This window comes from Entelurus aequoreus, linkage group LG04, assembly GCF_033978785.1.
Source record: "Entelurus aequoreus isolate RoL-2023_Sb linkage group LG04, RoL_Eaeq_v1.1, whole genome shotgun sequence".
Classification (NCBI taxonomy): Eukaryota; Metazoa; Chordata; class Actinopteri; order Syngnathiformes; family Syngnathidae; genus Entelurus; species Entelurus aequoreus.
Window position 1 is genome coordinate 52,246,259 of NC_084734.1, and position 27,990 is coordinate 52,274,248.

The 27,990-nt window shown below is 39.3% G+C and overlaps 2 protein-coding genes across 5 annotated transcripts; one reads left to right on the top strand and one right to left on the bottom strand.

Moving 5' to 3' along the window:
• Positions 1-74: 74 nt before the first annotated feature.
• On the bottom strand, positions 75-27,984 carry brf1b (BRF1 RNA polymerase III transcription initiation factor subunit b). 3 transcript variants are annotated; one of them, XM_062045259.1, is made up of 19 exons: positions 27,802-27,984; positions 26,285-26,477; positions 4,948-5,028; positions 4,608-4,781; positions 4,498-4,529; positions 4,350-4,422; positions 2,348-2,497; positions 2,181-2,274; positions 1,980-2,106; positions 1,879-1,918; positions 1,718-1,813; positions 1,363-1,653; positions 1,196-1,260; positions 1,054-1,135; positions 935-987; positions 597-877; positions 468-516; positions 292-412; positions 75-219 (listed from the first exon to the last, which is right to left on the bottom strand). In XM_062045259.1, exons 2-19 carry the CDS (start codon positions 26,466-26,468, stop codon positions 167-169), a joined length of 2,046 nt encoding a protein of 681 aa, XP_061901243.1. In that variant the 5' UTR covers positions 26,469-26,477; positions 27,802-27,984; the 3' UTR covers positions 75-166. The 3 variants fall into 3 exon arrangements, with proteins under 3 accessions (XP_061901243.1, XP_061901242.1, XP_061901244.1); XM_062045258.1 differs by having other exon boundaries at positions 286-412; XM_062045260.1 differs by lacking the exon at positions 26,285-26,477 and having other exon boundaries at positions 286-412.
• LOC133648806 (uncharacterized) lies at positions 5,279-26,118 on the top strand. 2 transcript variants are annotated; one of them, XM_062045256.1, is made up of 18 exons: positions 5,279-5,335; positions 5,400-5,437; positions 5,516-5,590; positions 5,661-5,788; positions 5,859-5,999; positions 6,072-6,149; positions 6,565-6,735; positions 15,800-15,896; positions 16,001-16,224; positions 16,315-16,480; positions 16,608-16,813; positions 16,940-17,057; positions 17,119-17,327; positions 19,967-20,084; positions 20,173-20,342; positions 21,296-21,393; positions 21,494-21,609; positions 24,876-26,118. In XM_062045256.1, exons 1-18 carry the CDS (start codon positions 5,310-5,312, stop codon positions 26,060-26,062), a joined length of 3,366 nt encoding a protein of 1,121 aa, XP_061901240.1. In that variant the 5' UTR covers positions 5,279-5,309; the 3' UTR covers positions 26,063-26,118. The 2 variants fall into 2 exon arrangements, with proteins under 2 accessions (XP_061901240.1, XP_061901241.1); XM_062045257.1 differs by having other exon boundaries at positions 5,306-5,335; positions 5,516-5,586.
• Positions 27,985-27,990: the final 6 nt, after the last annotated feature.

Below are 27,990 nucleotides of genomic sequence, written 5' to 3' on the forward strand. Positions count from 1 at the left end.
TGTTTGTGAATGTGGACACAGCAGCCATTCTCTCCCCGAGCTTGGAGTACAGAGAGACGTGCCATCTCGATTCATCCTTAAGTCTTTTATATATAAAAAATTTGACAATAAAGAATCTTTGACTCTTGCATTTTCATATTTTGAAGTATTAAATAATTTTAAACAATTAAAAAAGGTGCTCATCATCTTCGTGGTCTTCATGGTCTTCGCAGCCAAAATCTAAGACACACAAAGCAAGAATGACTTAATGAGTCCCCAAAGCTCCCTTTCACAGTAAAAGCTCACACTGACGTCCAACAAGCTGCAGGGCGCTGACACACTCCTCGTTGTCGCCCTTGTCTAGGATAGGAGTGCAGTCGGACTCTGGTTTGAGAGTTGTCAAAGCTGTTGTCATGGAAACAGCCTCTTCCACCTAAGAGGTCAAATCATCAGTCCCGTTTTTGTGTGGATACAAAAGTTGGACCTACCTGCGACATGTTTTTTTTTTTAGGGGGCCCACAGAAGAGGGGACCCAGCCTGAAAACACAGAGGAAGGTAAGATGGAATATATTATCATATCAACATAGTCAGTGGTCTGTGGACATGCGTTGACTCACCGCTTCCCCATCATAGTAGCAGTAGCGGCCAGGTCCACAACAGTGTTATTACCCGTCTTCTTGCGGCGGCCGAGTCTTTTTCGTGCAGGTCTTGCGAGAGGTTTGGGGGTGGTCGTTTCAGGGCTGCTGTCCCCTCCACTTCCTGTCTCCCCACTGTTGAGGTCTTTGAGGACATCATAGTTGATCTTAGTAGAGATTTTCTTCTTCTCCAGCATCTTCTTGATGGCCTCGCCTGCTGTGGACGACTGGAGGCTTTCCTTCTTCTTCTTGCACCTGTTGGGCTGCAAAAAGGGGAAAGGCCAGTTCCATCCCAACATGAACGCCAGCCAATAACTAACCTTTTCTTTGTACGTCCCCTGCTCTTTCTCTTTTTTAATTCTTTCTTCTTTCTCTGGAAAACAAACCAACAATCAGTATTTGATATGTATTGATCACTTGCTTTTGTGCATCTGATGACCTTTCTGCTCTTGCAGGTATTCTTGGTTCTGCTGCATCCACAGTTGGGTCTTCACTTGGACCTCATTGTCACTCAGGATGTACTGAAGAGGACCACATGAGCAAGCATACAACCTGCAAGCAAGTCTTATTGACCAACTGACCTTATCCATTTCCTGTTCATCAATACCGTCCAGATCCAAATCTCCACTCTCCGAATTCTCCTCCACTTTTGTAAAATAGGGACGGACACCAAATTAGGTTGTCTTGTGTGGGTTGCCTTCGATTGAGGCAAAATGACAATGTAGATCAAAGCCATTCATCATCTCACCTGATGTTGTGACTTCTATTTGGGACTTGTTAAAGACCTGGAATGTTTGCTGGAGGTCCAAAGCGGCAGCACTTTCTAGGATGATGCTAACAGAAGCGGTCTGCTGCCGAGCTTGCCCGTCTTCGGTGCCCGGCCTGGGATTACCAAAGTCCTGGTCGTTTTTGCACAGCCTGTCCTCGTCTTGCATCACCTGGCACAGGAAGTCCTGCGTAAGGTGCTGGGTGGCAGTTTGGAAGTCACAATCTTCAACCTCCAACTCCTTCAGGTCATTTGTCATTTCCTCTTGAAGGTCTGCAAAAAAAGTTATTGTCAGTTCTTCTTTGTAGGTTGAGAGAATCTGCTGATAGATGCCCACCTGTTTTGTTAACGTAGGCGGCATAAACTCCTTTTAGTTTAGGTTGGCATTTCTCCAGCTGGCTTTCAATCTGGTCTTGGAAACAGCTGATCTCTCCTGATGGAAGGACAGTCAATGGTCATAAGGACAACAGGGTCACATTGACAGAATTTGGATCTGACCTTGGACCTCATCCAGCTTCTTGGTCAGCTCTTGCTGCAGCTGCAGAAGAACACAAGTATGAAGGCCATTGTTTGATGATGAAGATGATGATGGGTTCTACCTGCTGCATCTTGGTCTTGTACAGGGAGGCGGTAAAAGAGGGGGGGTCACATTCCTGCTCGAGATCCACCTTCATGAACTCATCAATGGTCAGCTGACTGGTGGGCGTGTCCTCAAACTCTGTTAACCTGCAAGAAGAGGGCAGCTGTCTCAAGGAGGACCGTGACCCTTACGTTGACAAGTCAGAGCTAGAAATTCTCACCTCTTCCGCAGAGTGGCCTGACAAACTTTCACCACCCCGATTATGTCCTTCACTGTACGACGGAACTTGTGCATGCGGGCCGCCACGAGTAGCGCTGAAGACAAACAGGAAGACAACTGAGATCTTAACTGTGTAGGTCTTTCGGGACGCTTTGTTTGGGTTTGTACCGGCACCACAGAGTCCAGATGGACGGCGTCCCGTGTGCATCCAGTCTCTCTTCATCCTTTGAACCAGACGAAGAGCAGTCATGGAAACATCATGAGTCTTTGCCCCGAACTCCAACATGTGAGCGAAGCGAGGAATTAGCAGACATGGATCTGAAAAAGGGCGGGGCCCAGATAAGGGGGTGTTGGACATTGATTGACTGAAAGACGAGTCGCTTCTTCTCCAAACGAGTTTACGAAATGCAGAATGTTCAGAGCATAGAACATAGACTATAACATATTGCATAAATATAATATATAATACATAAAACTGTGACTAATATATAATATATGAAACTGTAAATAACATATTATACATTAAACCAGGGGTCCCCAAAATTCAGCCCGCGGGAAGTCCCAAGGAAAAAAAAATAAAAATAAAATATATATATATATATACATATACATATATATATATATATATATATATATATATATATATATATATATATATATATATATATATATATATATATATATATATATATATATATATATTTTTTAATTATAATTTTTTAAAATCTGTCCTTTTTAATCCATTTTCTACCGCTTGTGACTCTCGGTGTCTCCTAGCCGCTCAGGCAAATCATATTGTCTAAAAAGGCATTTTCCCATCGATAACGTGACATCATCGCGCTTGGAATATATATGTATACACACATATATAGCCCGGCCCTCGGCCAATTTTTTTTAACACAATGCGGCCCCCGAGTCAAAAAGTTTGGGGACCTCTGCATTAAACAGTAAATAATGGGTGCGGGCGCCTTCTTCCGTGGCCTGCTGGGGCAGCGGGCTGAGAGCGAGGGACGCAAACAGACTGGACAAGTTGGTAGAGAAGGCCAGTAACGTGGTGGGAGTGGAGCTAGACTCTCTGGCGGTGGTGTCAGAGAGGAGAAGTTTAGCAAAACTCCTAGCCATTATGGACAACACCTCCCACCCACTACACTCTGACCTTGTGGAAAGAATGAGCACGTTCAGTGGAAGGCTCAGACTCCCAAAATGCAACACGGAACGACACAGGAGGTCCTTCATACCGACAGCCATCAGACTGTATAATGCATCTGTTCCTTGACTGCACTTAAATGTAGAATATGCGATGAGGTGGCGACTTGTCCAGGGTGTACCCCGCCTTCCGCCCGATTGTAGCTGAGATAGGCTCCAGCGACCCCGAAGGGAATAAGCGGTAGAAAATGGATGGATATGTAGAATATACTTATATTATTCATATATTATATATATATAATATATTATATTTATTATTGTCATTGTCTATTGTGAGTGAACTGTGGTGCTGAATTTCCCCCAGGGATCCATAAAGTACTTTCTATTCTACTCTATTCTATCTAATAACATATTACATAAATATAAGAATATATAAAAAATAAAACAGTAAATGATAACATATTAAATTAATACAACATAATACATAAAACTGCAAATAATAAAATATTGCATACATATAAGAACATAATACATACAACTGCAAATAATAACACAATACATAAAGCAGTAAATAACATATTGCATAAATATAACAACATTAAAAACAAAAACAGTAAATAATAACATATTGCATTGATGTAAGAACATATAATACATCCATCTATCCATCCATTTTCTACCGCTTGTCCCTTATGGTGTCGTAGGGGGTGCTGGAGCCTATCCCAGCTGCACATGGGCGGAAGGCGAGGTACACCCTGCACAAGTCGCACCTCATCACAGGGCAAACACAGATAGACAGACAGCATTCACACTCGCATTAATTACATAAAACAGTAAATAACATTGCATCAATATGAAACAGTACATAAAACAATGCATAAATATAACAACATATAATACATAAAACATTAAATAATAAAATAGTGCATACATATAACAACATATAATACATAAAACAGTCATTAATAACATATTGCTTTAATATAGAAACAATTAATACATAAACTTAAACAAAATTTCTCACCAATGGCAGGAGCATTGATGCAGAGTTCACGAGCCAATAGCAAATACGTTTTTCCCAGGATGTAGACATTCACCTGAACACATCACAAAAAAACGAACACTTCTTAATATATTTCTTCTAACTACTGTACATTATCATGTGGTTCTACCTGCAGCAGGTCACTCAGGTCCAGCAACATGTCTGATGAGTAGTTAAAGAAACAAACACACACTCACACACACACACACACACGAAAAAACACGCATCATTATGGGATACGTGGTGTTCCTTCAGTGCGACACACCAGGTAGAGACAGGCAGCGATGATGTGTTCCGTTTTACGTCCACGTGTCAAGTGTCTGCTGACAACCATCTTGAAGAAATTGAATGCTGTGTCCAGACAGTGCTGGTTGAGCTGCAGCTGGTTGCCTAAGTGATGGATCTGACGTCTCCCTAAAGACACATGCAAACACACACACACACACACACACACACACACACACACACACACACACACACACACACACACACACACACACACACACACACACACACACACAAAAAGGTGAGTGCTTAGTGTTAAAGACATTAGAAATGATGAAGTCCCAAAAATGCTCACCACTTTGCAGTGTCTGTGCTCTCGACTCTTTACCTACACTGGTGTGAAAACCAGAACCAAGCAGAGGAGTTTTTACAGGACCTGAGACACAAACACACACACACACAAAGACACACACACAATGTGTAAATGTGAAAACATTTCAAATGTCATGTTAGAGTCAGTTGTTGACACGTGTAGATGTGAAAAATAATGAAGCTGCTGCAAGTTGATAAGAATTGACCAACATTTTTTTTTGTTAGAAAGTTGAAGTTAGAATCAGACAATGGCTCACAGGTGTGCAGCCTGCTAATTACCTCACCTGGCTGTGCAGATAAAAGCATTGCTTTGTCACTCAGACAAGCTTAGCAATTCATTTCAAGATGAGGACAGTTGAGGTCTTTGTTGGGTGAGTTGAACTAAACTGTTTTTTAAAAGTAATACCTCAATGCTTTGGTCTATTTTTCTTTTAGACTCACCTTTCTCTTCTTTACCTGTGCAACAACTGAAGGTAATCCAATTTATTACTGCTTTTGTGGTACAATTGCATTTTCTGACTTTTGACCTGTTTTCTCCCCTCTAACACTAGTGGAGTGGGCCTGTAGGGATCGTTATCTGTGGATTCATGTGACCTCCAGATGGATGGTCCAGTTTGAGGCTGTAGGTTAGTTACACGTTCACCACCAATGAGTTTGAGTCCAAAGCTGACCTTGTGACCTCCTCCTTCGTAATAGATCACAATGGTGTCCACGCCATCAGCACACAGGTGGCCTCACGCTGTGGTTATACCATCAGCACCTTTAAGGCAGATGGATACACCACTTTCAGAGCTTCTTATTACTCTTGCTTTACAAGTGTCCACGTAACTCCGCTCCATCAATATTCAGACTGTTGTAATCAATCTGTAAAGTTATTTTTTTTTTTTTGTTCAGGATGATCAATCTTTCACCTTTCAAATTAATGTGATGCTGAGTGATGGTGGTTCTGATTGGATCGTCCGACCAGTTTCAGCCTTGTGTTCTGGTTTAAGATGGATTCACAGAGAGATAGTATGTGAGGAAGACTACATGGAGGTGAGAACATTGTATTTACTTCTTTTTTTCTTAATCCGCTCAAATACTTAATTTAATGTGATGTCCCTTCAGGTGAATGTGCAGCGAGAAGGTTCATGTGAAGCTCAGCCAGGCCAAACAAGACAAGAGTGGCAGGCGGCCTTGTCCCAGGTAACTCGGCATCAGCATTCATCGAAGGATGCAACAAGACAATCTTGCTAGATTCGAAAGTATAATAAAGGCTTGTGTTCAAAGGTCTGAAAAATACATTTCCATCCGACCTGTGACCCCACAGCGCCCCCTGTTTTTATAGTTGGCTATTCAGCTTATAGCAGCAAGGTATTGTGTAGTTTGACGAAGAACCTTTTATTTTGTATTGGTTTTGTCTACTTGTACAAATATATGAATGCCACAAATAGGTGTTTCACGTTTGACCTGGTTTAAATCTTCAGTTGGATGAGCGTGACGTCCCAGAATTCCAATGAACAATAACAGTTAGAATATTATTGGTCTCAGTGGAGAAAATGGGATCGGCTCAAGCTAATCCTGCTTACTACATTTAACATTTTTGTTTTCCTTGTTTCAGGCTCAGAAGATGGTAAACTCAGCTTCTGAGTTGATGTTCCTGCAGGGTGACGGACAACTGACTTCCATGTCAATCCTGGAGGCAGTGAGTAGAGGTTATAGTTTGACCCTGACTGCCAAGAGGGCGGTGCTTCGATCCCCGTACAAAACTGCAGAGGCACAGTTGGTCACGGTAGGTAGTCAAGAACTAAGGTTGGTCAAGAACATGCATTTAGTAGTCAGCAGTGGAAGTTCAAAGTCAAGCATATAGATACAAATATATTATAAATACATCTGCTAATAAGGCTAACTTGGACAAATATTTGGGCTCCTCAACTATATTTAGGTTTAAAAATATAGTGATTGCTGCAGATTAAAAGGTGTGCTTGACATTTAAAGGATGGCCTAAAATCTATTATGGTATATATTTTGAAGCTAACAAACTACAAAATGTATCACAGACAAATTCCTTTGTCGATATTAGTCACGTCATCGCTTGTTTTTCCGAACAGAAACTAACGAGACCGTTGACCGCCGAGCAACAGGAAGAGAAAATTGGCTGCGCCATTGCAATAAACTCTCCGATTGAGAACTAAGCACATCAAACACACGAAACCTTAACTTGCAAAGAGAACCTTGCTTTTCATGGCAGCATGTCTGTTGTGGGGGCACTTAAAGGGGAACTGTATTTTTTAAATTTTATTTTGCCAATCATTCACAATTCTTTATGAGACAAGAACACGTTCTTTTTTGCATACAAATTTGTAATGTGCTCATTCTAGATGGCTAGCTTAAACTATTTTTCAGCTGTTCCATGATCTAAAAATGCTAACTACTAAATATGCTTGTGCAGCTGCAGTGTTGACATACTGGGCTGCTGCTCATGATTGCCTGTTAGCTGGTGAAAGTTAATTCCACGTTATAAATCATGCCTGTCACCTAAACAGAAAAGGGTTGCAGACCTAAACAGAATTTGGTCATCTGTGAAATTCGACTTAATAGCCGCAGATGGTGAGACGCTTGTTGCGGCACCAGCTTTTTTTTTTTTTAACCCTTTGCATAGATTATGATTAATCTAAACTGCAAGGTTTGAACATTCCATTAGTTGGCATCCTAGTGAAAGCAGGCATCCCACAGTGATTGTTTTGTTTGTCCCTCATGAAGTCTGCCATGATTAGTAATGTTGTAGAAAAAAGCGACTGATGCATCCAGTAAATTAATGCTGCCCTGTATGCTTAAAAAGATCAAAATATGTAAATATTACATGTTATGAATTTTCTTGCCATTACATATAATTACAAATTATTAATAAAACCTTCCTGGAAGTGTTTGGATGTTTTTTTAGAGTGCTTTATATGCAGAAAAGAGTGACTTCTGTACTTCCTCCATTGTTAGCTGACTTTAATTTTTACGTTCAGTTAAATGGATGAAAAAAAAGAAACATGTGCTTATCTCACAAGGATGTGAATGAGACAAAATTCCAAGAAAAGTGCAGTTTCCCTTTAGAGTAGAGGCATGTCTGACATCTGCAGGATGCGGTCTCTGATGCTCCTCTGTAAGATGTAGCTTGTTAGCGAGCTAAGGGAGTTGTGTGAAAAATGGCTTTAACTACCATTTTAACCAAAGCCCACCAGCTAAACTTTGCCTATACACCTGTGCAGCTTTCTAAACTCATCACAAAAAAGCTCTAACTTTGGTGTTTTGTTGTTGCCATTTTCCATAAAATATTTTTTATCAGCATTTCAAAGTTTGATATAGCCGTTATCACTAGTGCTTCGAAGGGGTGCACAAACCACAATTAAATCCCCTTATCTTAACAGCCTAATGAGCATCACAGTTTACATAAATATTTCTGAATTAAGTTCATATTGGCACGTGCCTAAAAATATATCATTGAATTTATAAGCCGATGGCTAAATTAGAGCGACTAAATAGCAGTGGCGTGCAGTCACTAGAGCAGACCTGGGCATTGTACGGCCCGCGGGCCGCATCCGGCCCTTTGCGCATCCCTGTCCGGCCCGCGTGAGGCCAATCATAAATTACAAAATAAATTTAAAAAAGTATCTATGTCGAGTGTGCAATACAACAGTGCTGCTTTTGTTTTGAAAAGCGTTATTTGTATTACTTCCGTGTGGACGTATGCGCGTGTGCGTGTGAGTGAATTGAACGGCGCAATTACAAATTACAAAATAAAGTTTAAAAAACATCTATGTCGTGCGCGCAATACAACTGTGCTGCTTTTATTTTGAAATGTGTTATTTATGCCGTATGTCCGGGGGGAACCTGTGAGTGAAGGTGCATAGAGACAAGTGATGAGACGCTAAAAAAAGAAAAGTTGATGAGGAATGGCGTGTTTCCAACAAGAGATGGACTGCCAAGTATTTCTTTACATAAATTAATGGTAAAGCCGTGTGCTTAATGTGTGGTACACAGGTTGCTGTGTTTAAATATCATTTTAATCGCCACTACACGAAGAAACACGAGGGAAAATACCGGGATGTGTCTGATGAAGCGCGCGCAAGGGAGGCTGATGCGTTGATGGTAAAACTGCAAACCCAACAAGGACTTTGTGCCATATTTCACACCCCCAGAGATGCAGCCGTCAGGACAAGTTTCGTCATTTCTCACAAAAGCGCCAGAAAAAGTAAGGCGTTTTCTGACGGAGAGTTTATTAAGGAGTGCTTATTGGACTTTGTTGCGCTGATAATGCCCGGAGACAGGACTGTTTTTCGCTAACTTTGGATGAGAGCTCTGATGCAGTCAATTAAAGAGACAACCACAGGTAATGACTTGTTCACAGAGGTAAATGCGTGTTGGGACACGCTGGCAGGTGTGACAATCCAATCCACTTTATTTATATAGCACATTTAAACAACAAAATGTTTCCAAAGTGCTGCACAACAATATTACAAACAATATTCAAATATTATCCTTAGCTCCACCAATGACTGAATAAAAAGAAAAAAACAATTACATATAAAACCAATATAAAAAACAACATAGAATAGATATGATTAAAAACTATTTTTAACAACAGATGGTTGTCCAAATCTGATGGGGAAAAATGTTGGATAATGCAGGATAAAGTGACCTTAAAAAGCAATCTGCTTTTGTATAAAGTTAAGTTAGGTTAAATGAAATTATTATTATTATTATTATTATTAATTATTATCATCATTATTATTTATCTTATGGTATATCAAAAATAATATTGAGCAAAATTTAATTGAAATATTGTCGTGTGGCCCTCCAGCAGTGCTCGGGTTGCTTATGCGGCCCCCGGTGAAAATTAATTGCCCACCCCTGCACTAGAGGCAGGGGAGGCACGGCCTCACCTGCCATCATGGAAAGAAAAAAAATTAAATTGTTATGTATCCAGTGATTATGCTAAAGTTATTTTCCATTTAACTTCACCAGTTTTAGATTGTTTATTTTTATTTTCACATTTGCCGTTCAAATACTGAGAAGAGACGGTGCGGTGATCAGCAGCCAGTTGAGGCACGTCACTGCGTTGCGCCTCAACATGGATTGTGCGCAATGACTCTGCTAAATGCTGGCCTGCTGTGCAGTGAGACTGTATTGCTATATGAATTATATTATAAATTTCCATAGTTTAGTTAGCTGAGGTATATAATGTACAGTGTATTTTGTCAACAACTGTATGTGTGTAACGTATTTCTTGTGCTGAGCGATCATAAAACTGGAGGCTCGTCTCATAACCCCGCCTCCTGGTGCCAAGCACCTCCGCCGCAGAATGCACCGCCCGACGGGAGCGCCACACCAACCAAAGCCCACACCCAAACCCTCCACGTGCAAGACCGAATCCACCCAAAAAGTCACTTAACAAGAAGCCAAAAAGTGCAAAAACAACAATGCTCGCGCAGCGCGCCAGAGGAGCCGTGAACAGGGACACATTAGGTACACCTGCACTGCAGCGCGGATTTCATATTTCATTCATTCACAACTCTTCCAACACGAACACCACTGCTCCCGCACTTATAAGTAAAGGTAAGACCATAATAATGTTTTTTTTAATTAAATGTGCTTTTTTGTGTGCTACAGTTTAAGTGTAAAGTTAAAGTTAAGTATACCAATGATTGTCACACACACACTAGGTGTGGTGAAATTTGTCCTCTGCATTTGACCCATCCCCTTGTTCACCCCCTGGGAGGTGAGGGGAGCAGTGGGCAGCAGCGGCGCCGCGCCCGGGAATAATTTTTGGTGATTTAACCCCCAATTCCAACCCTTGATGCTGAGTGCCAAGCAGGGAAGAATGCTGGTATGAGCTTTTAAACATAACCCGTTAACTGCTGCCAATCAAATGGTGAATAAGATACTCTTTAGGGTTCATATGTTTGTAAATCTGACTGTGATGAAGTCGGTGCCTCACCTGACATTAACCTCACTGCACGCCACTGCTAAATAGATCTACGCTTCATGATCTGACAACTCTCAAAACAGTCAATTGCAGCCCTAGTCACTACAGTTTTTTTGTTTACCATATAAATTACAAAAACATTTCAAAACAGGTTGCAAAGGCTTAGTCTTTGGTTGCAGACATGTGCTATACGTATTGCATCATTTTGTTTTTTTTCTCTCTAGCCATTTTTAATCTCTAGACCAGGGGTCACCAACGCGGTGCCCGCGGGCACCAGGTCGCCCGTAAGGACCAGATGAGTCGCCCGCGGGCCTGTTCTAAAAAAAATATATATATATATATATATTTTTTTTTTTTAAAATTAAATCTACATTGAAAAAACACAAGATACACTTTCAATCAGTGCATCAACCCAAACAACCTCCCCCATGCACACTCATCCACACCCACTCACACAAAAGGGGTTATTTCTTTCTGCTACCAATATTCTGGTTCCCACAACATAGACAACACATCTGCAAGGGACACAGTCCCTGAAGCACACAATTGTATAGGCTGCTGGTCCACTAACATTTTCATTAATTACTATTTTTTATGTAATTATTTTTATATTGTTACTTTCTTTTTTATCCAAGAACATTTTTTTTATTTCTTATTTTATTTAAAAAAAAATGGCCTTATCTTCAACAGACCAGGTTGTCAATGAAATTAGATTTGTTTAAAGGGTTTTTAAAACCAGGTTCAGTCCAGATAATGTCCAAGTCGGACTCAGCAACACACACCTTCATTCATGTACACAGAAAAAAATTAGGGAACACAACAGATTGCATATAATTTATAAACAAAATTACATTTTCAAAATAAGCATTTATGTACAGTCCAGATTATGTCCAGGTCACTCAAATTAGGGAACACAACAGATATCATATAATCTATAAATATAATTATACTTTCAAAATAAGCCTTTGAGGACTTCTCATCTTTTTTTTAATGTTTTTTGGCATCATCGTTTTCAACCATGTAACTTTCTAAAGTTAGAAAATACTGAATAAATGTTTTAAAGAGTAATACTAAGTGAATATCTGTTTTTGGCCTTAAAAATAAACATTTTACGGAGTACTATAATTAAATTGACTAAATCATGATTGTCAATGAACTCTCCTAAAATGACAAACCACATTAAGCTTCATAAACAAACCAATCCTTAAACACATTTTTTCAACTTCCACCCAAAACAAAGACACAATATGACAATACCAAAACAAATGCAGGGTGGATTCAGACTCCTGACAACAAAATCGGCAATTATCTGACTCTGTCATATTCCATCATTTTTAACATTTTCCCTGTGGGCAAGAAGTTATAAATTTTAATTTGAAAATAACGATTTTGCACATCGATAGTAGTTTTATAGATTAGTTTGAATATGGCATCCCATGGCAACGGGCAGTCAAAAAAGTCCTCCCATTTTCCATGTGTTGTATGGGGCGGCCTTCAAAGATTTCTTTATTAAATAAAAATTATATATTTTTCTATTTATTTTAGTTCCTTTTTGCCAACTAGAATTTCTTATTAGAGGTTTACAAACTAATAATTTAGTAGTTCCATAATTATTTGTTTCCATCTTTTCCCAATTACTCCAGTTGATAAAATGAAAAGCTTGAGCAAGCTTCACCATACATAGTTCTAAATTCATCATACTTCAGCATTTTACCATTCTCATTGATATCATTGACAAAAATGATTCCTCTTTCAAACATATTTTTCCAAAAGAAAGGCTTTCCATCTATTACAATATTGGAGTTCATCCATATTATCTGCTGCAAAATATCGTCTCTTTTTTCTGGCACATAAAATTGAAAACACCACTATGAGTGGATTGTTTCCTTTATGAACCCCGCCATGTTTCCCAGCAGACTCTCTACATAAGAAAAATGGGAGGGGATCACTTGTAAAAAAGAATACAATTTCTTTTGATACAGTACATGTTTTTTGTCCAAAAGGACATTTGTGTACCACTCAATGTTTAAATACATCTTTGGAACAATTGATGCTTTTAAAGACAGACACATAGCTTCAAGGTTGAGAAGTTTCAGGCCCCCATATTCATACTCTTTGTACAAAATCTTTCTTTCAATCTTTTCTGGTTTGTCGTTCCAGACAAAATCGAAGACCCTCCGCTCATAAATCTTAAAAAAGTTTTTTGATGGAGCTGGTAATGACAAAAACAAATAAATAAATTGAGGAATAATTAACGAGTTGGCAATAGATATTTTACCATACAAGGTTAGGGATTTCCCTTTCCATAATTGCATAATTTTGTCCAGCTTTCTTAGTCGATTATCATAATTTACTGAGCCTAGATCTTCCAGATTTTCTGGGACAACACCAAGTATGTTAACTGGTCCATCTGTCCACAAAACAGGCACTTTGCATTCCATTCGAAAGGACGTTCCCTTTAGATTTCCTATCCTTAACATTTTACATTTATCATAATTAAGCTTAAGGCCAGATTGCTGTGAAAATATGTCCAAAAGATTAAGAAGGTTCCGCAAACAATGAGGAAAAATCTTATCTTTGTGAATCAGCCTTTTCTGACATGAACTTCATCAAGAACAAACACAGAACACGCCTCACTGATGCACATCTGCAAGACTCACTCAGAGTTGCAGTGTCAAGTTACACACCAGAGTACAACACACTAGTTAACAGCATGCAATGCCAGGCTTCCCACTAACTGACAAAGAAACAGATAACAGATTTGGTGTCCAGTTCAAAGTGTGACATGATTTAAAAATTTCAGAGTTTACTTTTGTATTTTACATGAGTTATTTGTACAAACATGGTGCAAAGTAATTCATGATTTGTTAAAAAATGTTAGTGGCTAGCTAGTTAAAATGGGATATTGTGATTTCACAAGACTGTCTTAGAAGTGATCATTTGAAAATGTTCAATTTGAAAAATGTGCACTTAGAAAATATAAAAAATAAAGTGTTGCATATTGATATTTATCTGTTTCTATATATATTTATTGTGAGAAATCATTAAGATGATCAGTGTTTCCACAAAGATAAATATCATTAATTATTAATAATAACAGAGTTAAAGGTAAATTGAGCAAATTGGCTATTTCTGGCAAATTATTTAAGTGTGTATCAAACTGGTAGCCCTTTGCATTAATCAGTACCCAAGAAGTAGCTCTTGGTTTCAAAAAGGTTGGTGACCCCTGCTCTAGACTAAATCAATTTGCTAATTTCCTGTTCATCACTGGTTACTCACGCTGTAACCTGTTCCAGCTAGACTTGTTGGTGTACTAAGCACTTAATCTTTTTAGCTACTTTACATTTAAGCCAGTTTAGCAGTTAACATGGCTTCGTGTCTCCTGTCTCTTGCTCGAGATGTTGCATGCTTAGCTATTCCTTGTCCTCCAGTGATACTAAGACACTCTGCAGGAATGTAGATTTTTTGCCACCATGGATGAGAGGATTGCTAACTTTGAGCAGCTTTGTACTATAGGAGACACTTTAGCTGCGCGAGCTAGCCAGTAGTCACCTCTGTAAGGTCGCTACATTAAGTTGACGATGCTTTGCAGTTAGGCAATGTCAATTTGTGGGACACGGCTAGGTTGTGTCAATAGTATACTATGCATTATCGCGAGTGGACAATGGTTAATATCTTATACACCACATTTATATAATTTCATGTTTTGTTGATATTGCGCAATCCTACAGTGAGGGCAAGAATGTTCCATATTTCAACTAAGTTTTATACAACTGCTCGGGCGGGGTATACACGCGGCTGTTCTCCATCTGCGTTCAGCCAAAGCACAGTGCGTATGTCCAAAAAGAAGCAGCTAATGTCAAGGCAAGACGCAACGAAAAAGCACCCCAGACACACACGTCGCTTCCTCAAACGGCAAGATCCGGCTGCAGCAGCCCTGAGATTAGAGAAAACAGCCGAATCATTGATACACACTTGACAGCTGCGTAAAACTCTTCAAAAAATTTAATCATTTTATCTTTTATAATTTTTCATTTAATTATTTGTGGAAACAAGTTCACCGGTTAAAAGCTCATATCCATAGGTCATGCATGCAAAGTTATTAAATACTTTAAAGTGCACTCGCATTGTTTAGACTCAGCCAAATTAAATGTTTCCTTGTCCATTCATGTACCTTGTTATAGGTTTATTAAAAACTTTGGCATTGTTGGGGTTTCTGGGCCCCTTGGGAAAACCCCTGACAGTCCTTAGAATCGTCCCAACTCTACCACGCTACACAGCGCCTGTACTGGAAGTTTTAGTCTCGTCACCGTGAACCCAATATCCTATATGAGCATAACGTCACAATGCTCGCTGACTGGACTTTATCAAGCAGCTGGTAGAAGTGAACCTATATGTTACAGCAGTTTCAAAACCGCAATAAAAGTTCACCTCCAGGCAGCTACAACCCTAAACTAACACCCTCCCCGGATTGCTAATAATCAAATGTAAACAATCAAATGCAGATTCTTTTTCTTATGCCTTCTGATCTCTCTCTCTCTCTCTCTATGTCCACTACTTGATGTCTATATCCCCCCTCCCCACCCCCCCCTCCCTCCACACCCCTGATTGTAAATAATGTAAATAATTCAATGTGATTATCTTGTGTGATGACTGTATTATGATGATAGTATATATGATAGTATATATCTGTATCATGAATCAATTTAAGTGGACCCCGACTTAAACAAGTTGAAAAACTTATTCGGGTGTTACCATTTAGTGGTCAATTGTACGGAATATGTACTTCACTGTGCAACCTACTAATAAAAGTCTCAATCAATCAATCAATACTTGTACATTGGATCATGTTAATGTACTTCCAGTTCTCCCTCTTCAGGTAGATGGTGTCCCAATGGAAGTTGTCCGTGTGTCTCTGTTCTACAAGCAGCAGCTGATGGTGATGATTATTGACATGTCCATGGCCTGCACTGTCAGTATGTCCTTTTAAAAAAAAAAAAAAACTAAACAAAAAAAACCCTATAAAATAGGCAGGTGAGCATGCCGAATGGTACTTTGAACTTATGGTTAAATTCTTCAGATTCTGGTTCTTTTGATGGAACTCAGCTGGTCTGGGACATCCCCCGAGTGCTAAGGCCTCTGCTTGAGGAAGAAGTTGCATTCAAACACCTGGACCATAGTCTGGGTGTGGAAGGAGTGATGCTGGATGAGCCTAGTGCTGCTGCTAGAGGTTTCGGTCTGGCTCAGCAAGAACATCTGGTCCAAATTTTGGTACCCTTTGGGGCTGAGGGTGGCTACAGAAAGGTAAAGTAAATCCAAATTTCAGACTAGTATCAAATGTATGAAAACATTTTGCTGTCTCTAGATGCTGCTTTTTTATCTATTTAAAAACAGAGTTTGGTGGTAGACAACATGTACAAGGAGAAATATATGATCTCTCTTCTGTACGAGCATTTGTTCTCAGTGACCTATCAAGATGGCAGCAGTGTTGATACTAAACATAGAATCCACAGAGTGCTTGACACGCCACTGCTCTGCCGTCCACCCTTCAGCCTCGACCGTAAGTCTCCAAATTCTGTTTTTAAGTCTAGCTAGAGCATTCCTAAAATATTTTGAAACATTTGCTATATCACTTGAAGTAAATGGTTCTTGATTGTGGAAAACACTGCTCGTATGTTTCTATCTAGAGACAGCCACGGATGAGCAAGTGTTCATCATCTACCTGGGAAATATTCCCGGAGATGTCATTTTAGAGGAAGTTTACATCAATGGGAAAAAGAAGTTGTTGGAGACAAACGAACGAGAAACTGTCATCACTCCTGTCGTTCACCTTAATGGCAGTCGAGCTTATAAAATCCAAACTCCATTTTCAGAAGCTGTAGTTCAGAGGATGGTAAGAACTTATTTTGGAGAAGTTATACGGATAAGGTTTAAAACTCAAACCTGGCATAATTGGAATCTTCAGCTAGTTCCAATATGGTAACATGGAAACATTTTCTTTACCAATGTTTTCCAACAGTATGTGGGCGAAAGTGTGGTCCAGTACTCCATTGATGTCAACTTCACTTTGACCATCATGCCTCAGAAAGACTCCTACTATCATCACACATTTGTCACAGCTCAGGTCTTCAGTGCATGTAAGGACATGTCTACAAGTTCATTACACACAATTTTTTCATACTGGATGTTTTACTCAAGTGCCACCGGAGATCACCGCTCAGTGTTCTGACCAAGGAATCCTCTTCAATGTCGTCACACCCCCTCAAGACGAGTCACTCTGGGAGGTGGGCGTTTACAATGAGCCGCTGACTTCACAACTGGCAGCTCAAAGGGGATACAAACTCCTACATGATGGACATAAAACCATCCTGTTGGTTCCATTTTTTTCAATAGGATACACCTATGAAGTAAGTGACAGGCAATGTAGTCCAGTTTCTACTACTTCCTGAATAGGGCTGGGTACTGAAACTGTTCCATACTGGTACCAGTATGGAATAGTAGCTATCAGTGTCTCATTTAAGTGCTAAATGAATTATTCCTCAGCAATTTGCAATAAGGGCTTGGTGGTGACAATGTGCAAGTAACGTCTTTGTAAGAAAGCAGAGTCTAAATATTGAACCACATTACTGTCAGTGAGGTGCATTCACAAACCCCAGAAATGTGAGCATCAACATAACACAGGAGCAAGTTCATTTTTTGCATTCTAAATTCTGTACTACTGCTGCTTTTGTTGCAATATGACAATTAGTCATGATCATTTCTTAAATGTAATGTATTTTATATAGATGTATTTAGTTTACTAGTCTGTTCAACTTAAACTAGTGCTGTGCAATATTAATCGTAGGAAGACCTACAAATGTCAATCATAAAATAGTTCTCTATCGTAATTTTAACGTCTGAGCTGTAGCTGCTGCTTTGAGGTAGCATTTGTCACCTGAAATAACTTTACGGCACTGATACGTTGTGCGTGAGAGCCAGCGGAGCTTGGCTGTAGCACAATGCAAGCTAAACAAACTAAATCCGAAGAGGAATTGGTGGGGAAAAAAAAGAGGGAAGAGGAACTCCTTTTCGTTTGGCTTTGATTTGGATTTAAGGTCCGACACCTACAAACTATTTGCAAAACATGCCAACAAGTAGTGAATAGCAACTTGAACACACATCTTAACACTTGAAGACTCTGCAGGAAGAACAAACGTGTTAAAATGGAACAAAGCACCTCAAAACCACCAAGTTATAAGAAAAACACAGCAAACGAGCCTGATAGTGCAATGCGATTTGAATAAACTACTAACTTAAATGCCGTAAAAATAAAAAGGCAATTAAATTAGTGATGCACCAACTTTTTAGTCGAAAATGGCCACAGGTTGCATTTTCGGCCTTCCGTTCAAAGACTTAACAATGAAACACAGTGGAAACCAGATGTTCTAATGTAAGGAGGAAGCACAATCTTGTCTGGAGTGGCAGCAACATCCGTGCGATGTGAATGCATTTCTATAAATCCAACGCAGATGGCGATCTGCAGAATGTGGAACTATCAAGAGGGGGATCTTCTCTGACATTCTCCATGTCCGGTTTAATCCCCTGATATCCAAATCCTGATTGGGGCCTTATTTTTGCATTAACAGAATTGGTCAATAAAAACTTCTGTTAAACGGGGAATATTAAGGAAATTGACATGAGTGAAATGCTGTCATAAGGAACATTTGTCTGGGGAAATCATGTGTGTGGGACGTTCATTCGTCCCCAAAAACACTCAACTGCCCCCCTCCCAAAGTAAATGAGTTGGCCGCTAGAAACAGTCTGCAAACAAACTACAAAGCAAATGCGAGCCAGGACAATCCACACTCCTGCAACACATCTGCTTGTGTTGTGAATGACACCACTAGTGTCAAGACAGGACAGCAGTCGTAACTTGCAATCTTTTTTTCTTTCTTTTCCTACACTTCCAGCCTTCACAATGACACGAATGAGAATCTTATTCATTTCATTGTTTATCCAAACGTATTTAACTATTTAAGAGAACGGTTGTATTTATTACTCATTGATTTAAGTTGTTACAAGATGAGAACAGGAAGTAAAGAAATGTGTTAGAAATTGCTGTAAAATGGAGGGCGGCTAGGATTCAATAAGTTCTGCTTCGTACTTTTCAGACATTTAAAGAGAAAACGAAAATATGTAAAATATTTGATATCATAGTAACTGTCTGCATGTTCTAAATAAACTTAAACCATCAATAACAGTGCTGTGCGCAACATCTAAATTCAACTGAATTTGGAAACAATGTAACTGACTTTAGTGGGAAATGTAACTGACTTTGGCAGGAATTGTAACGGCCTTTGGGGGGGGAAATTTAATTCGGAAAAAACGATATAGGGCCCTAGATTATGTGACAACTGCATAGAAAACAAAAGTACCCCTGATTGCATCGACTGCGTCTGTGGCACCATTCAGTATTTGGACTGTACATCATTTAAATTGTAATACCAGTGGAAAATATTTTCATAATTGTGACTAAATGTTTGAAGGATAAATATTAATTTGCAATTTCAATGACTTGATTTTGGTGAGGTTAATATGCAACCATAAATGCTAAAATGATAAACTCTGGTAATTAACATAATTTTCCAGTTTTCGGCCATGGTTTTCTCATTCGTGGTTTCAACCAAGAATTTTTATCTCTGCATCTTTATGGTTTGCTTTCCATTTAGGTAACAAGCATTAAGAAATTCTGGGTTCCGTTAAATCACCGGCGTAGTCAAAAGTACCGATTTTGGTTATCTGTTCCAATGTAAACGATACACCATGAATTGATTTACGTGGACCCCGACTTAAACAAGTTGAAAAACTTATTCGGGTGTTACCATTTAGTGGTCAATTGTACGGAATATGTACTGTACTGTGCAATCTACTAAAAAAAGTTTCAATCAAACCCATTCCTACTCCTGAATCTAATCAGTTGCAAGGATTCAAATGATCAAACTTAGGTCGTGAAGTAACATTTCTACAAGAACCTGATATTTTTTATTAGTTTTTGCCATGTTTACAGGACATCAACCTATCTAACTTTCATGGGACATTTAAGCTGGTTCTCCGAAATGCCAGAACTATGGAGGTTCAGACTTCCACAGCCAAACACTGCCTTTTCAAAACCGAAGACATGATCGGTAAGCGGGGCCCACAACTTCTCTAAATCAGTTTTGATGACACAAAGATGATTTCATGTTGGACTAATTTTGCACCTTTTTGTTGCAGTCTGTTCTGCAGATGGCACCATGACTGTGGTGACAACCCCAAGGTCCACCTGGCCCACATTGCAGCCTGAAAGAACCAGTCTACTAGATCGCACTTGTAGACCCAAACAGATTGACATCAGTCGGGTCCTTTTTGAGTTCAAGCTGGACTCGTGTGGGACCAGGACCACGGTACAATTTAACATCCTTTAAATAGACTTTGTTTTAAAACTTGTTTCTGACAACTTGTAGCATTTGACAAGGTAAACCGAAATCCAAATTTTAAACCACGGTCAGAGTAAAAATGTCTGTCACTAGTTGAACTCCCAGCGTCCTCAAAGCAGTTAACAAGCTAGACATCTGTACATTTTCAGTATATTTGAAAAGACTTCACATTTGTCTGCATCGTCACAAATACTGTACAGGGGCAGGTCCTTCTGTCAAACAATGTCTGTTTTAAGACTACAATTTAAGTCAGGTTTTAATGTAAAAACCTAAAGTCACACTGTACGAAGAACACATGGACCGTAAAAGATGAACTACAGTAAATGAAAAGGTACTGTAATATAGAACTCCCTTTTTATTCCTGTGTTTTTTTGCATATTGGAGGGATGGTGCAGGGAAGGGAGAGTTATTTTATTGAGGAAGTCTCAACATAGTGACAATACTATGCTACTTCGTTAATGCGGTCAATTTCATTGGGGCGAAGCCTTTTTACATGTTGAAAGATACCATATGAATCTCTAAGTCTTTTGCTTTTGACCAACTTGGACTGGCCATGCAATCAATGCTGAATTTTTTTTGTGTAATTTTACTTTCACTTTGCTTTTCTTTGATGCACTGCTTCATGCTTGACATGATTAGTTTACTAAAAAAAATTACTAATCACTACTACGAACTACTGACAATTGTGCGCACATGTCTTTATACTTTTTGTATAGTATTAATAATCTATGGGAGTGACTGTGAACCATGAACACAAATGGAACGCAACCACTGCTTGAATGCTGTGCGTGCATGAGTCTCTCAGGTCCTCAACCTTAAGAACATATTTTGAATGGATATGAGTTATGTACAAAAAGTTGTTGTGGACAAACTCAGTTATAGACACAATTTATGTAATAACTGGCACCCTCATTCAACAGGTTGGAGATTCTTTTGTGGTTTACGAGAATGAGATCCTACATGACAGACAGCTTTTTGCAGATGGACCTGCTTTCATATCCAGAGATTCTCAGTTTAAGTAAGGAACCACTAAGGACCATGGCCACTTAATCTGTTGGTTTATTTTGGAGAGTTGTAATTGCAGAATAAATCTTGACAAAAAAATAATCTGTTCACAGGTTAACTGTCAGGTGCTTCTATCCACTCAGTGGAATCGACGGACTGTCAGCAGATCGGGTCTTCAAATCAGAAACTCCTGGCTTTGGTTCAATCAAAGTCTTTGGAAGTCTTACAGGCAAGTACATTCATTGTAAACTGTTTGCTTTTTTTGTAAATTAAATGTCTTAATCAGCATTTTTGGCCTCCGATCAGAGTCCCAATCTTTTGACGATATTATAGATAATACAACTAAATGTTTATCAAGTCACTAATGTAAACACTCACTTTTTATGAAGCTTATTTCATTAGTCATTTACTCATTTACCCATTCATTTGTGTAGCAAAAATCTTTAGTCTATTATAGTTTTAAAGGGTGTTTTGATTCCTGTGTGAAGTTGGCCCCCTCACCTTGTCCAATTCGCCCATAACTTGTCGCAACATTTGTGCTGCCCTTACAGTTACCGTTTTATGGTATTTAAGTGTTATTCATAACCAAACCTCCAACCATGTCAAAATCTCCCCAAAATTGACCAATGCATTTGTGCTGCAAAAATTGTCGGCCACACGCACACCTTCTTAAAATCTCCCAAAACCAGTCGCAATCGTTGGTCTAACTCTTATAATTTGCAAGTTAACGAATTGTGATTCATAACCAGCTCTATTAAAGGGCAACTGCAGTTTTTTGGGGGGGAACTTTGCCTATCGTTCACAATCTTTGAGACAAGGAATTTTTTTTTTTTTTTGCATTGTAATTTGTAAAAATTGGCTTGTTCTTGAAAAACCTCGAACAATACTTAATTCCGTAACCTGTATAATCAAGTTGTAATGTTGTTTTTGTAACAGCGAACACAGAGGAACCATTTTTCTAGCATAACACATCGCCTTGTGACTTCATGCTATGGTATTAGCCGTAAGCTAGCTATGGCAAAAGGTATGCTAGCTACGGCAAGAGCTAAACTAGCTTTTGCGTCAGAAGCTGAATGACTTCTTAGTTTAATGCACAACCCGATGCAATATTACACCAATCTGTACTGATTGGAAAAACGAACAATCATATTACAGTATCTGTAAAGTATTAGCCCACATTTCATGTTTTGTACACTGCTAGCTCGACAGCGTATGTACAAAAGTTGTATTAACAGGCATGACGTGCTGCGTGTGTCATGTTCAATATTATAGCGACAGACGTGATGGACAGTTGTCTGTTTGGTCCAGCAGGCCAGGGACGTTTACAGTTGATTTGGGTAAGCACGCTATTTATGTCCTTATAGCTTTGCTCCAAGTTCCACATTTATACCTGCAAGTCAAGCCGACCTCATTCTCTCCGCTTCAGTCTGCTCCAACCTCTCACTCTTTGTGCTCACTTCGATAAGCAGCAGTGCAATCTAAGTATATTCAGGTTTAAAAAGAAGGTTGTGAATCCTCATTTGTCCTGAAATAGTCGTCTTTGTTCTCGATTTCCAAGTGCCATGATTACAACACGCTCACGTTTGTTTCCGGAAGTATAACACATTTGTTGCCAGAAGTGCGTTGCTATGGAAATAAATGTGCTGAGGAAAGAGGTCCAGGTATTGCTTGTATTCCCACACGTGACTTCTTCCCGGGAATGAATACCAATGGTGGTCAACCAAGCTAAAATGGCTATTGTACAGCAAGTAACGCGCAACTATCAGAGTACAAAAGAGGCTTAAATCTTCCTGCAAAAAGCAGATGGGCGCAAAAAATCTAACTATGCAATAGAATAGATCACTGTGCTTAATCAAAAGATGTGTTGAGCGATATCAAGGATTGTCGTTTGCGTTCCCAAACGTAATGAAGGATTGTGCTCCTGACGCTATTGTACGTAACAAAACTGATGGAAACTTTGAAAAGCATGGAGGTCTGCAACCTCTGTGTGGCTGTGTTAAGAAAATTGATATCAAGACTCTCCCGGATAAATGAATCGTTTTTGCTCTGTAAATGTTGCATTTCATGATTTAACTTTGAGTCTACTGCCATGTTTGTTGTTGTTGCACACACTGTTTATGAGTAGCGTCTTTTCCCCAGTCTATCAGAATATCTATAGATGTCAACATATGAGCTGAAAGCTTCATGTCTGATTGTTACCTTTGGTAAAAGCTCAGCTTTTTTAAGCTTTGCGCACATTTGCTTTCTTTTATTTAGACATGCCGAGTTGGTGCTTTTCGGAACACTCGTAGCTAACACGTGTTTAAGAAATACAAATGTTAACATATTTAAATGGGTAATAAAAACCGTTAAGTATGTCAAACATTTAACGAAACGATCACTGCAAACTCATGCATTATTTGCACGAGTGACAAAACGGTAACTTAAAGTATAAAAGTTAAAACCAAAAAAATGTGGCACAAATAGATGGGACAAGTTTGGGGAGATTTTGACATTGTTGGAGTCTAGTTATGATTAAAATGTTAACACGTTAACATTAAACGTTAACTTAAACTGGTAGTTTCACCAAACATTTTTGTAGGACAATTGGTACTGGTTGTGGAGGTTTTCACAAGGTGAGGGTCTGGTTATAAAATATTCAAACGTTAACTTAAATACTATAATAGTTAGACCAAAAAAATTTGCAGCACAAACCAATAGAACAACTTTGAGATTTGGACAAGGTGGGGGGGCCAACATCACCAGTCAATAGTGCGCACAAAATAGGCTATATTTTCATACTGTAATGAACCCCTGGTGTTAAAGTTTGTGTAGTGACTGTTTTTGTTCCCATGATCGTGAACGGTTTTGGCCAGGGAATGAGTACCGTAAGTGTTGTGTGTCTGGGAGTGAAGCACGGAGACGTTTGTGCATGGAGGAAATAAGTGTTGGAACTGTGCCGGTTGTTAGCATAAGATTGGCAAAAGTTTAAAAGAATTTTAGACTTGGTGTAACTTCTTCTCGGGGCTATATTACATTTACCAGGTAAAAACCACTTAAGGTGTGGCGTTTTTTATTTTGCTGTGGCGAGCCGCCACGATCATTTAAGGGGGAAACCCTGGACTATGCCCCACATAGGAAGATTTCAAACAACTTCCTTAATCATTCTGTTTCATTTAAGCATGTCAATTTATAAGTGCAATTCAGTGATTGCCTGTTTTTGGTGGACAAAAAAAATCTTAATCTTAGATCTGCCACTGTAAGAAATAAAGAGGTGTGTGTGGGCATAAATCTTTACCGGAAGTTACGATGGCCTCTATTACTGTATCTTGATTGCCTGCAGAGAATCGGGTGGTAATGCAAGAAAGTCCTTCACTTTCGTTTTCTGCTGGACAGCTAATGTTGGCATAGTTTGATACTGCTGTTTCACACACAAGATTGTCTAGGCTCATCAGCTGATCCGTGATCCGTTTAAAAAAGAAAAAAATCTCTAAATGTATCTTAAATTTCCCACAGATTCAATAAATCTGGTCCCCACCCATGACTGTTCACGCCAAGTTCCTGGAACTGCACCAAACGGCCAATCAGAACCAGTTGAAGAGCCCAACCAACCCCGTGAAGCAAAAAGAGTTGAGCCCATACCTGATGTCACACTTTGGCCCAAACCTAGACCTAGCAATTTAATCACAATACCAGAAGGCCAAAACCAGCAGTTTCATATAAAGTTCAACCTTCCTCAGGTTAATAGGCACATTCCAGCTCCTTCAGAAAAATACATGTACAACGACTCTGTCGCCAGTCTCTCTTTTGACAGAATGTCAGTGGATGACTTAATGTCAGATGTGAACAGAGTGAAAGGCTCAAGTCTGCTGCACCACTGGTTGCCTCGTGACCAAATTAGCTTTATGAAGCCAACTGATCATAGCCGGAATAGAAAGAAGGAACCCAGTGAGACCCAACAGCCTTACAGTCCCTTTAGGAGATTAGTAAGTTACCACCTGGAAAAGAGACCAGGCTACACTCCTGAAATTCATTATGAACATCCAGTCCTTCAAATTCCTTCAGGATTCATCCAAACCCCGATCAAGGTCGATAACCATTCTGTGAACAATATTTATAATGTAACAATAGTTGACCTCAAACCACAGGAAACTGGGTCAATTGAAAGAAAGTTTGAAGTACAAAACATCAGAGTTAAACCTCAAAGAAGATTAACTTCTGAAATCCTTAGCCCGAAAGTCACTCTTTCACCAAGATACAGTCCTTTCCTTGATGACTCTGGTCCAATGGCTGCCAGCAGCAAAAAGCACCAGACACCAAAACTCCCTGAACATACAAACCAGTTTCTTCAACAAGAAAAACAGCAGCAGCAGCGTGTGGTGCAACATATAACAAACGCACCATACAGTGGGGGAAAACCTTCGACCTTGAAAAAAGACATTCAAATATCATCTCGCACTACACTTGGACATGACCTCAGATTCTTTCCATCAGACCATATGTCTGGCAAAGTACCAGCCATTAACTTCCCCATCAAGAGCAGCAAAGAGTTAAACACTGAAAGGAACATTGGATCCACGCGTTCTTTCGTAGGTTCTGATGGGACCGGTGTAGACTTGAAGACCACTGGTGTGCATGATTGTCACGGAGTGTCTGGTCAGTACTTAGCCAGTATTCACCGTGGTATTGTGAGAGCGGCATAAACAAGTTATACCTCCTCAGAACGCTGATCTAATAAAAGCTGATTTGTTGGATTTCACATGTCTGTCTTTTTTTTTTTTTTTTGGTCGATCATGGTTGGAACCACTGGTGGAATGTGCTGGTGTTGCATATTGTGGCATGTCACACATTTTCAAAATACTTTTGAACACTCAGCATTTGCAGTTTTTCATTTTTAGTTTTTCATTTTTAAGAGAAACACTCACCATCAGTAGACACAAACTGTCCCACAGCAGAGGACACGCCTCCACTTCCCTCTACAAACTGGACCTCTGAGACTATGATGTTGTCCTCTAGAACCGAACCACAGCTGGTGCACACTGCGCTGCCCCGAGCCTGGTCCACATCGATGTCGACCCCCCCGCAGGTCTTGCACAGCCTTGAGCTCATACTGTCGTGCTATGGTCAGGTGTCACAAAGGTGGACCAGGTTAGCTTCACAAGAGTATGCGGACAGAAGTGATGCTTGGGTCAAAGTGCAAGGTTAAATAAGGATACTTTAAAATTACAATAATCTGTCCCAATTGTTGCCCAATGTACCGTACTTATATTAAACACTATTACTGAGATATATTTACAGTAGGTGTCGCTTGTGCAAATACAACCAATCAAAAAGTGTATTTTGATTGAGAAATTTGACATCTTCAAGAATTGAATCCATGTAATATACCATGAATTGATTAACATGGACCCCGACCTAAACAAGTTGAAAAACTTATTCGGGTGTTACCATTTAGTGGTCAATTGTACGGAATATGTACTGTACTGTGCAATCTACAAATACGAGTTTCAATCAATCTATGCTTTAAAAAGGCAAATGGATGGCACAAAAAGCCAAATTAGCAGCGGGGGGAAGAACGATGCATATATAGTAGAGCAGTGGTTCTCAAATGGGGGTACGCGTACCCCTGGGGGTACTTGAAGGTATGCCAAGGGGTACGTGAGATTTTTTTTTTAAATGTCTGTCAAAAAGAACTGTGAAAAGAAATGCAACAATGCAATATTCAGTGTTGACAGCTAGATTTTTTGTGGACATGTTCCATAAATATTGATGTTAAAGATTTCTTTTTTTGTGAAGAAATGTTTAGAATTAAGTTCATGAATCCAGATGGATCTCTATTACAATCCCCAAAGAGGGCACTTTAACTTGATTACTTCTATGTGTAGAAATATTTATAATTTAATCACTTGTTTATTTTTCAACAAGTTTTTAGTTATTTTTACATCTTTTTTTCCAAATAGTTCAAGAAAGACCACAACAAATGAGCAATATTTTGCACTGTTATACAATTTAATAAATCAGAAACTGATGACATAGTGCTGTATTTTACTTCATCTCTTTTTTTCAACCAAAAATGCTTTGCTCTGATTAGGGGGTACTTGAATTAAAAAAATGTTCACAGTGGGTACATCACTGAAAAAAGGTCGAGAACCACTGTAGTAGAGGCTACTGGAAGAAAATGCGAAACAATTACATTATCTAACATGCTATTTAATGCAGCTGAAATAGGCTCCAGCGACCCCGAAAGGGACAAGCGGTAGAAAATGGATGGATGGAAATTTATACATAGTACCTGTACCACATATGTATTCCCTTATCCGCAATGCAGAAGGGAATACATATGTAGATCAAAAATGGTATTCATACTAGGAAGGCAAATGCTATGGAGAATAAAAACTATAGTTTGTTTGAGGTACAGCTCTTAAAGCGTTTATTCACTTACCAGCAGCAGAACCTCGAGAACAAAAGTCCTATTTGGCGATCGGAAACATTGAGAATCTCTTCAAGTGTATGTGTGCATTTTTCTGATATATTCCGTCGTTTGAACACTGCATTTATTGACCTCAAATGTTTTTTTGTTGGTACGAAACATTGATGTTTGGCTGTTTTCGTTTTCCCGAGTCGCGATGAG

What these genes read in the sequence shown, in the direction of transcription:
- brf1b (XM_062045258.1), bottom strand. Translation starts at nt 26,468, where the DNA reads ATGAGCTCAAGGCTGTGCAAGACCTGCGGGGGGGTCGACATCGATGTG. An exon ending in AATAGAAGTCACAACATCAG is followed by an intron (nt 1,261 to 1,362) that starts GTGAGATGATGA and finishes ATTTTACAAAAG; the next exon opens with TGGAGGAGAATTCGGAGAGT. An exon ending in AGGGGACGTACAAAGAAAAG is followed by an intron (nt 878 to 934) that starts GTTAGTTATTGG and finishes CCCTTTTTGCAG; the next exon opens with CCCAACAGGTGCAAGAAGAA.
- LOC133648806 (XM_062045256.1), top strand. Translation starts at nt 5,310, where the DNA reads ATGAGGACAGTTGAGGTCTTTGTTGG. An exon ending in CTTGCTTTACAAGTGTCCAC is followed by an intron (nt 5,789 to 5,858) that starts GTAACTCCGCTC and finishes TTTTTTGTTCAG; the next exon opens with GATGATCAATCTTTCACCTT. An exon ending in CGTGTGGGACCAGGACCACG is followed by an intron (nt 20,343 to 21,295) that starts GTACAATTTAAC and finishes CTCATTCAACAG; the next exon opens with GTTGGAGATTCTTTTGTGGT.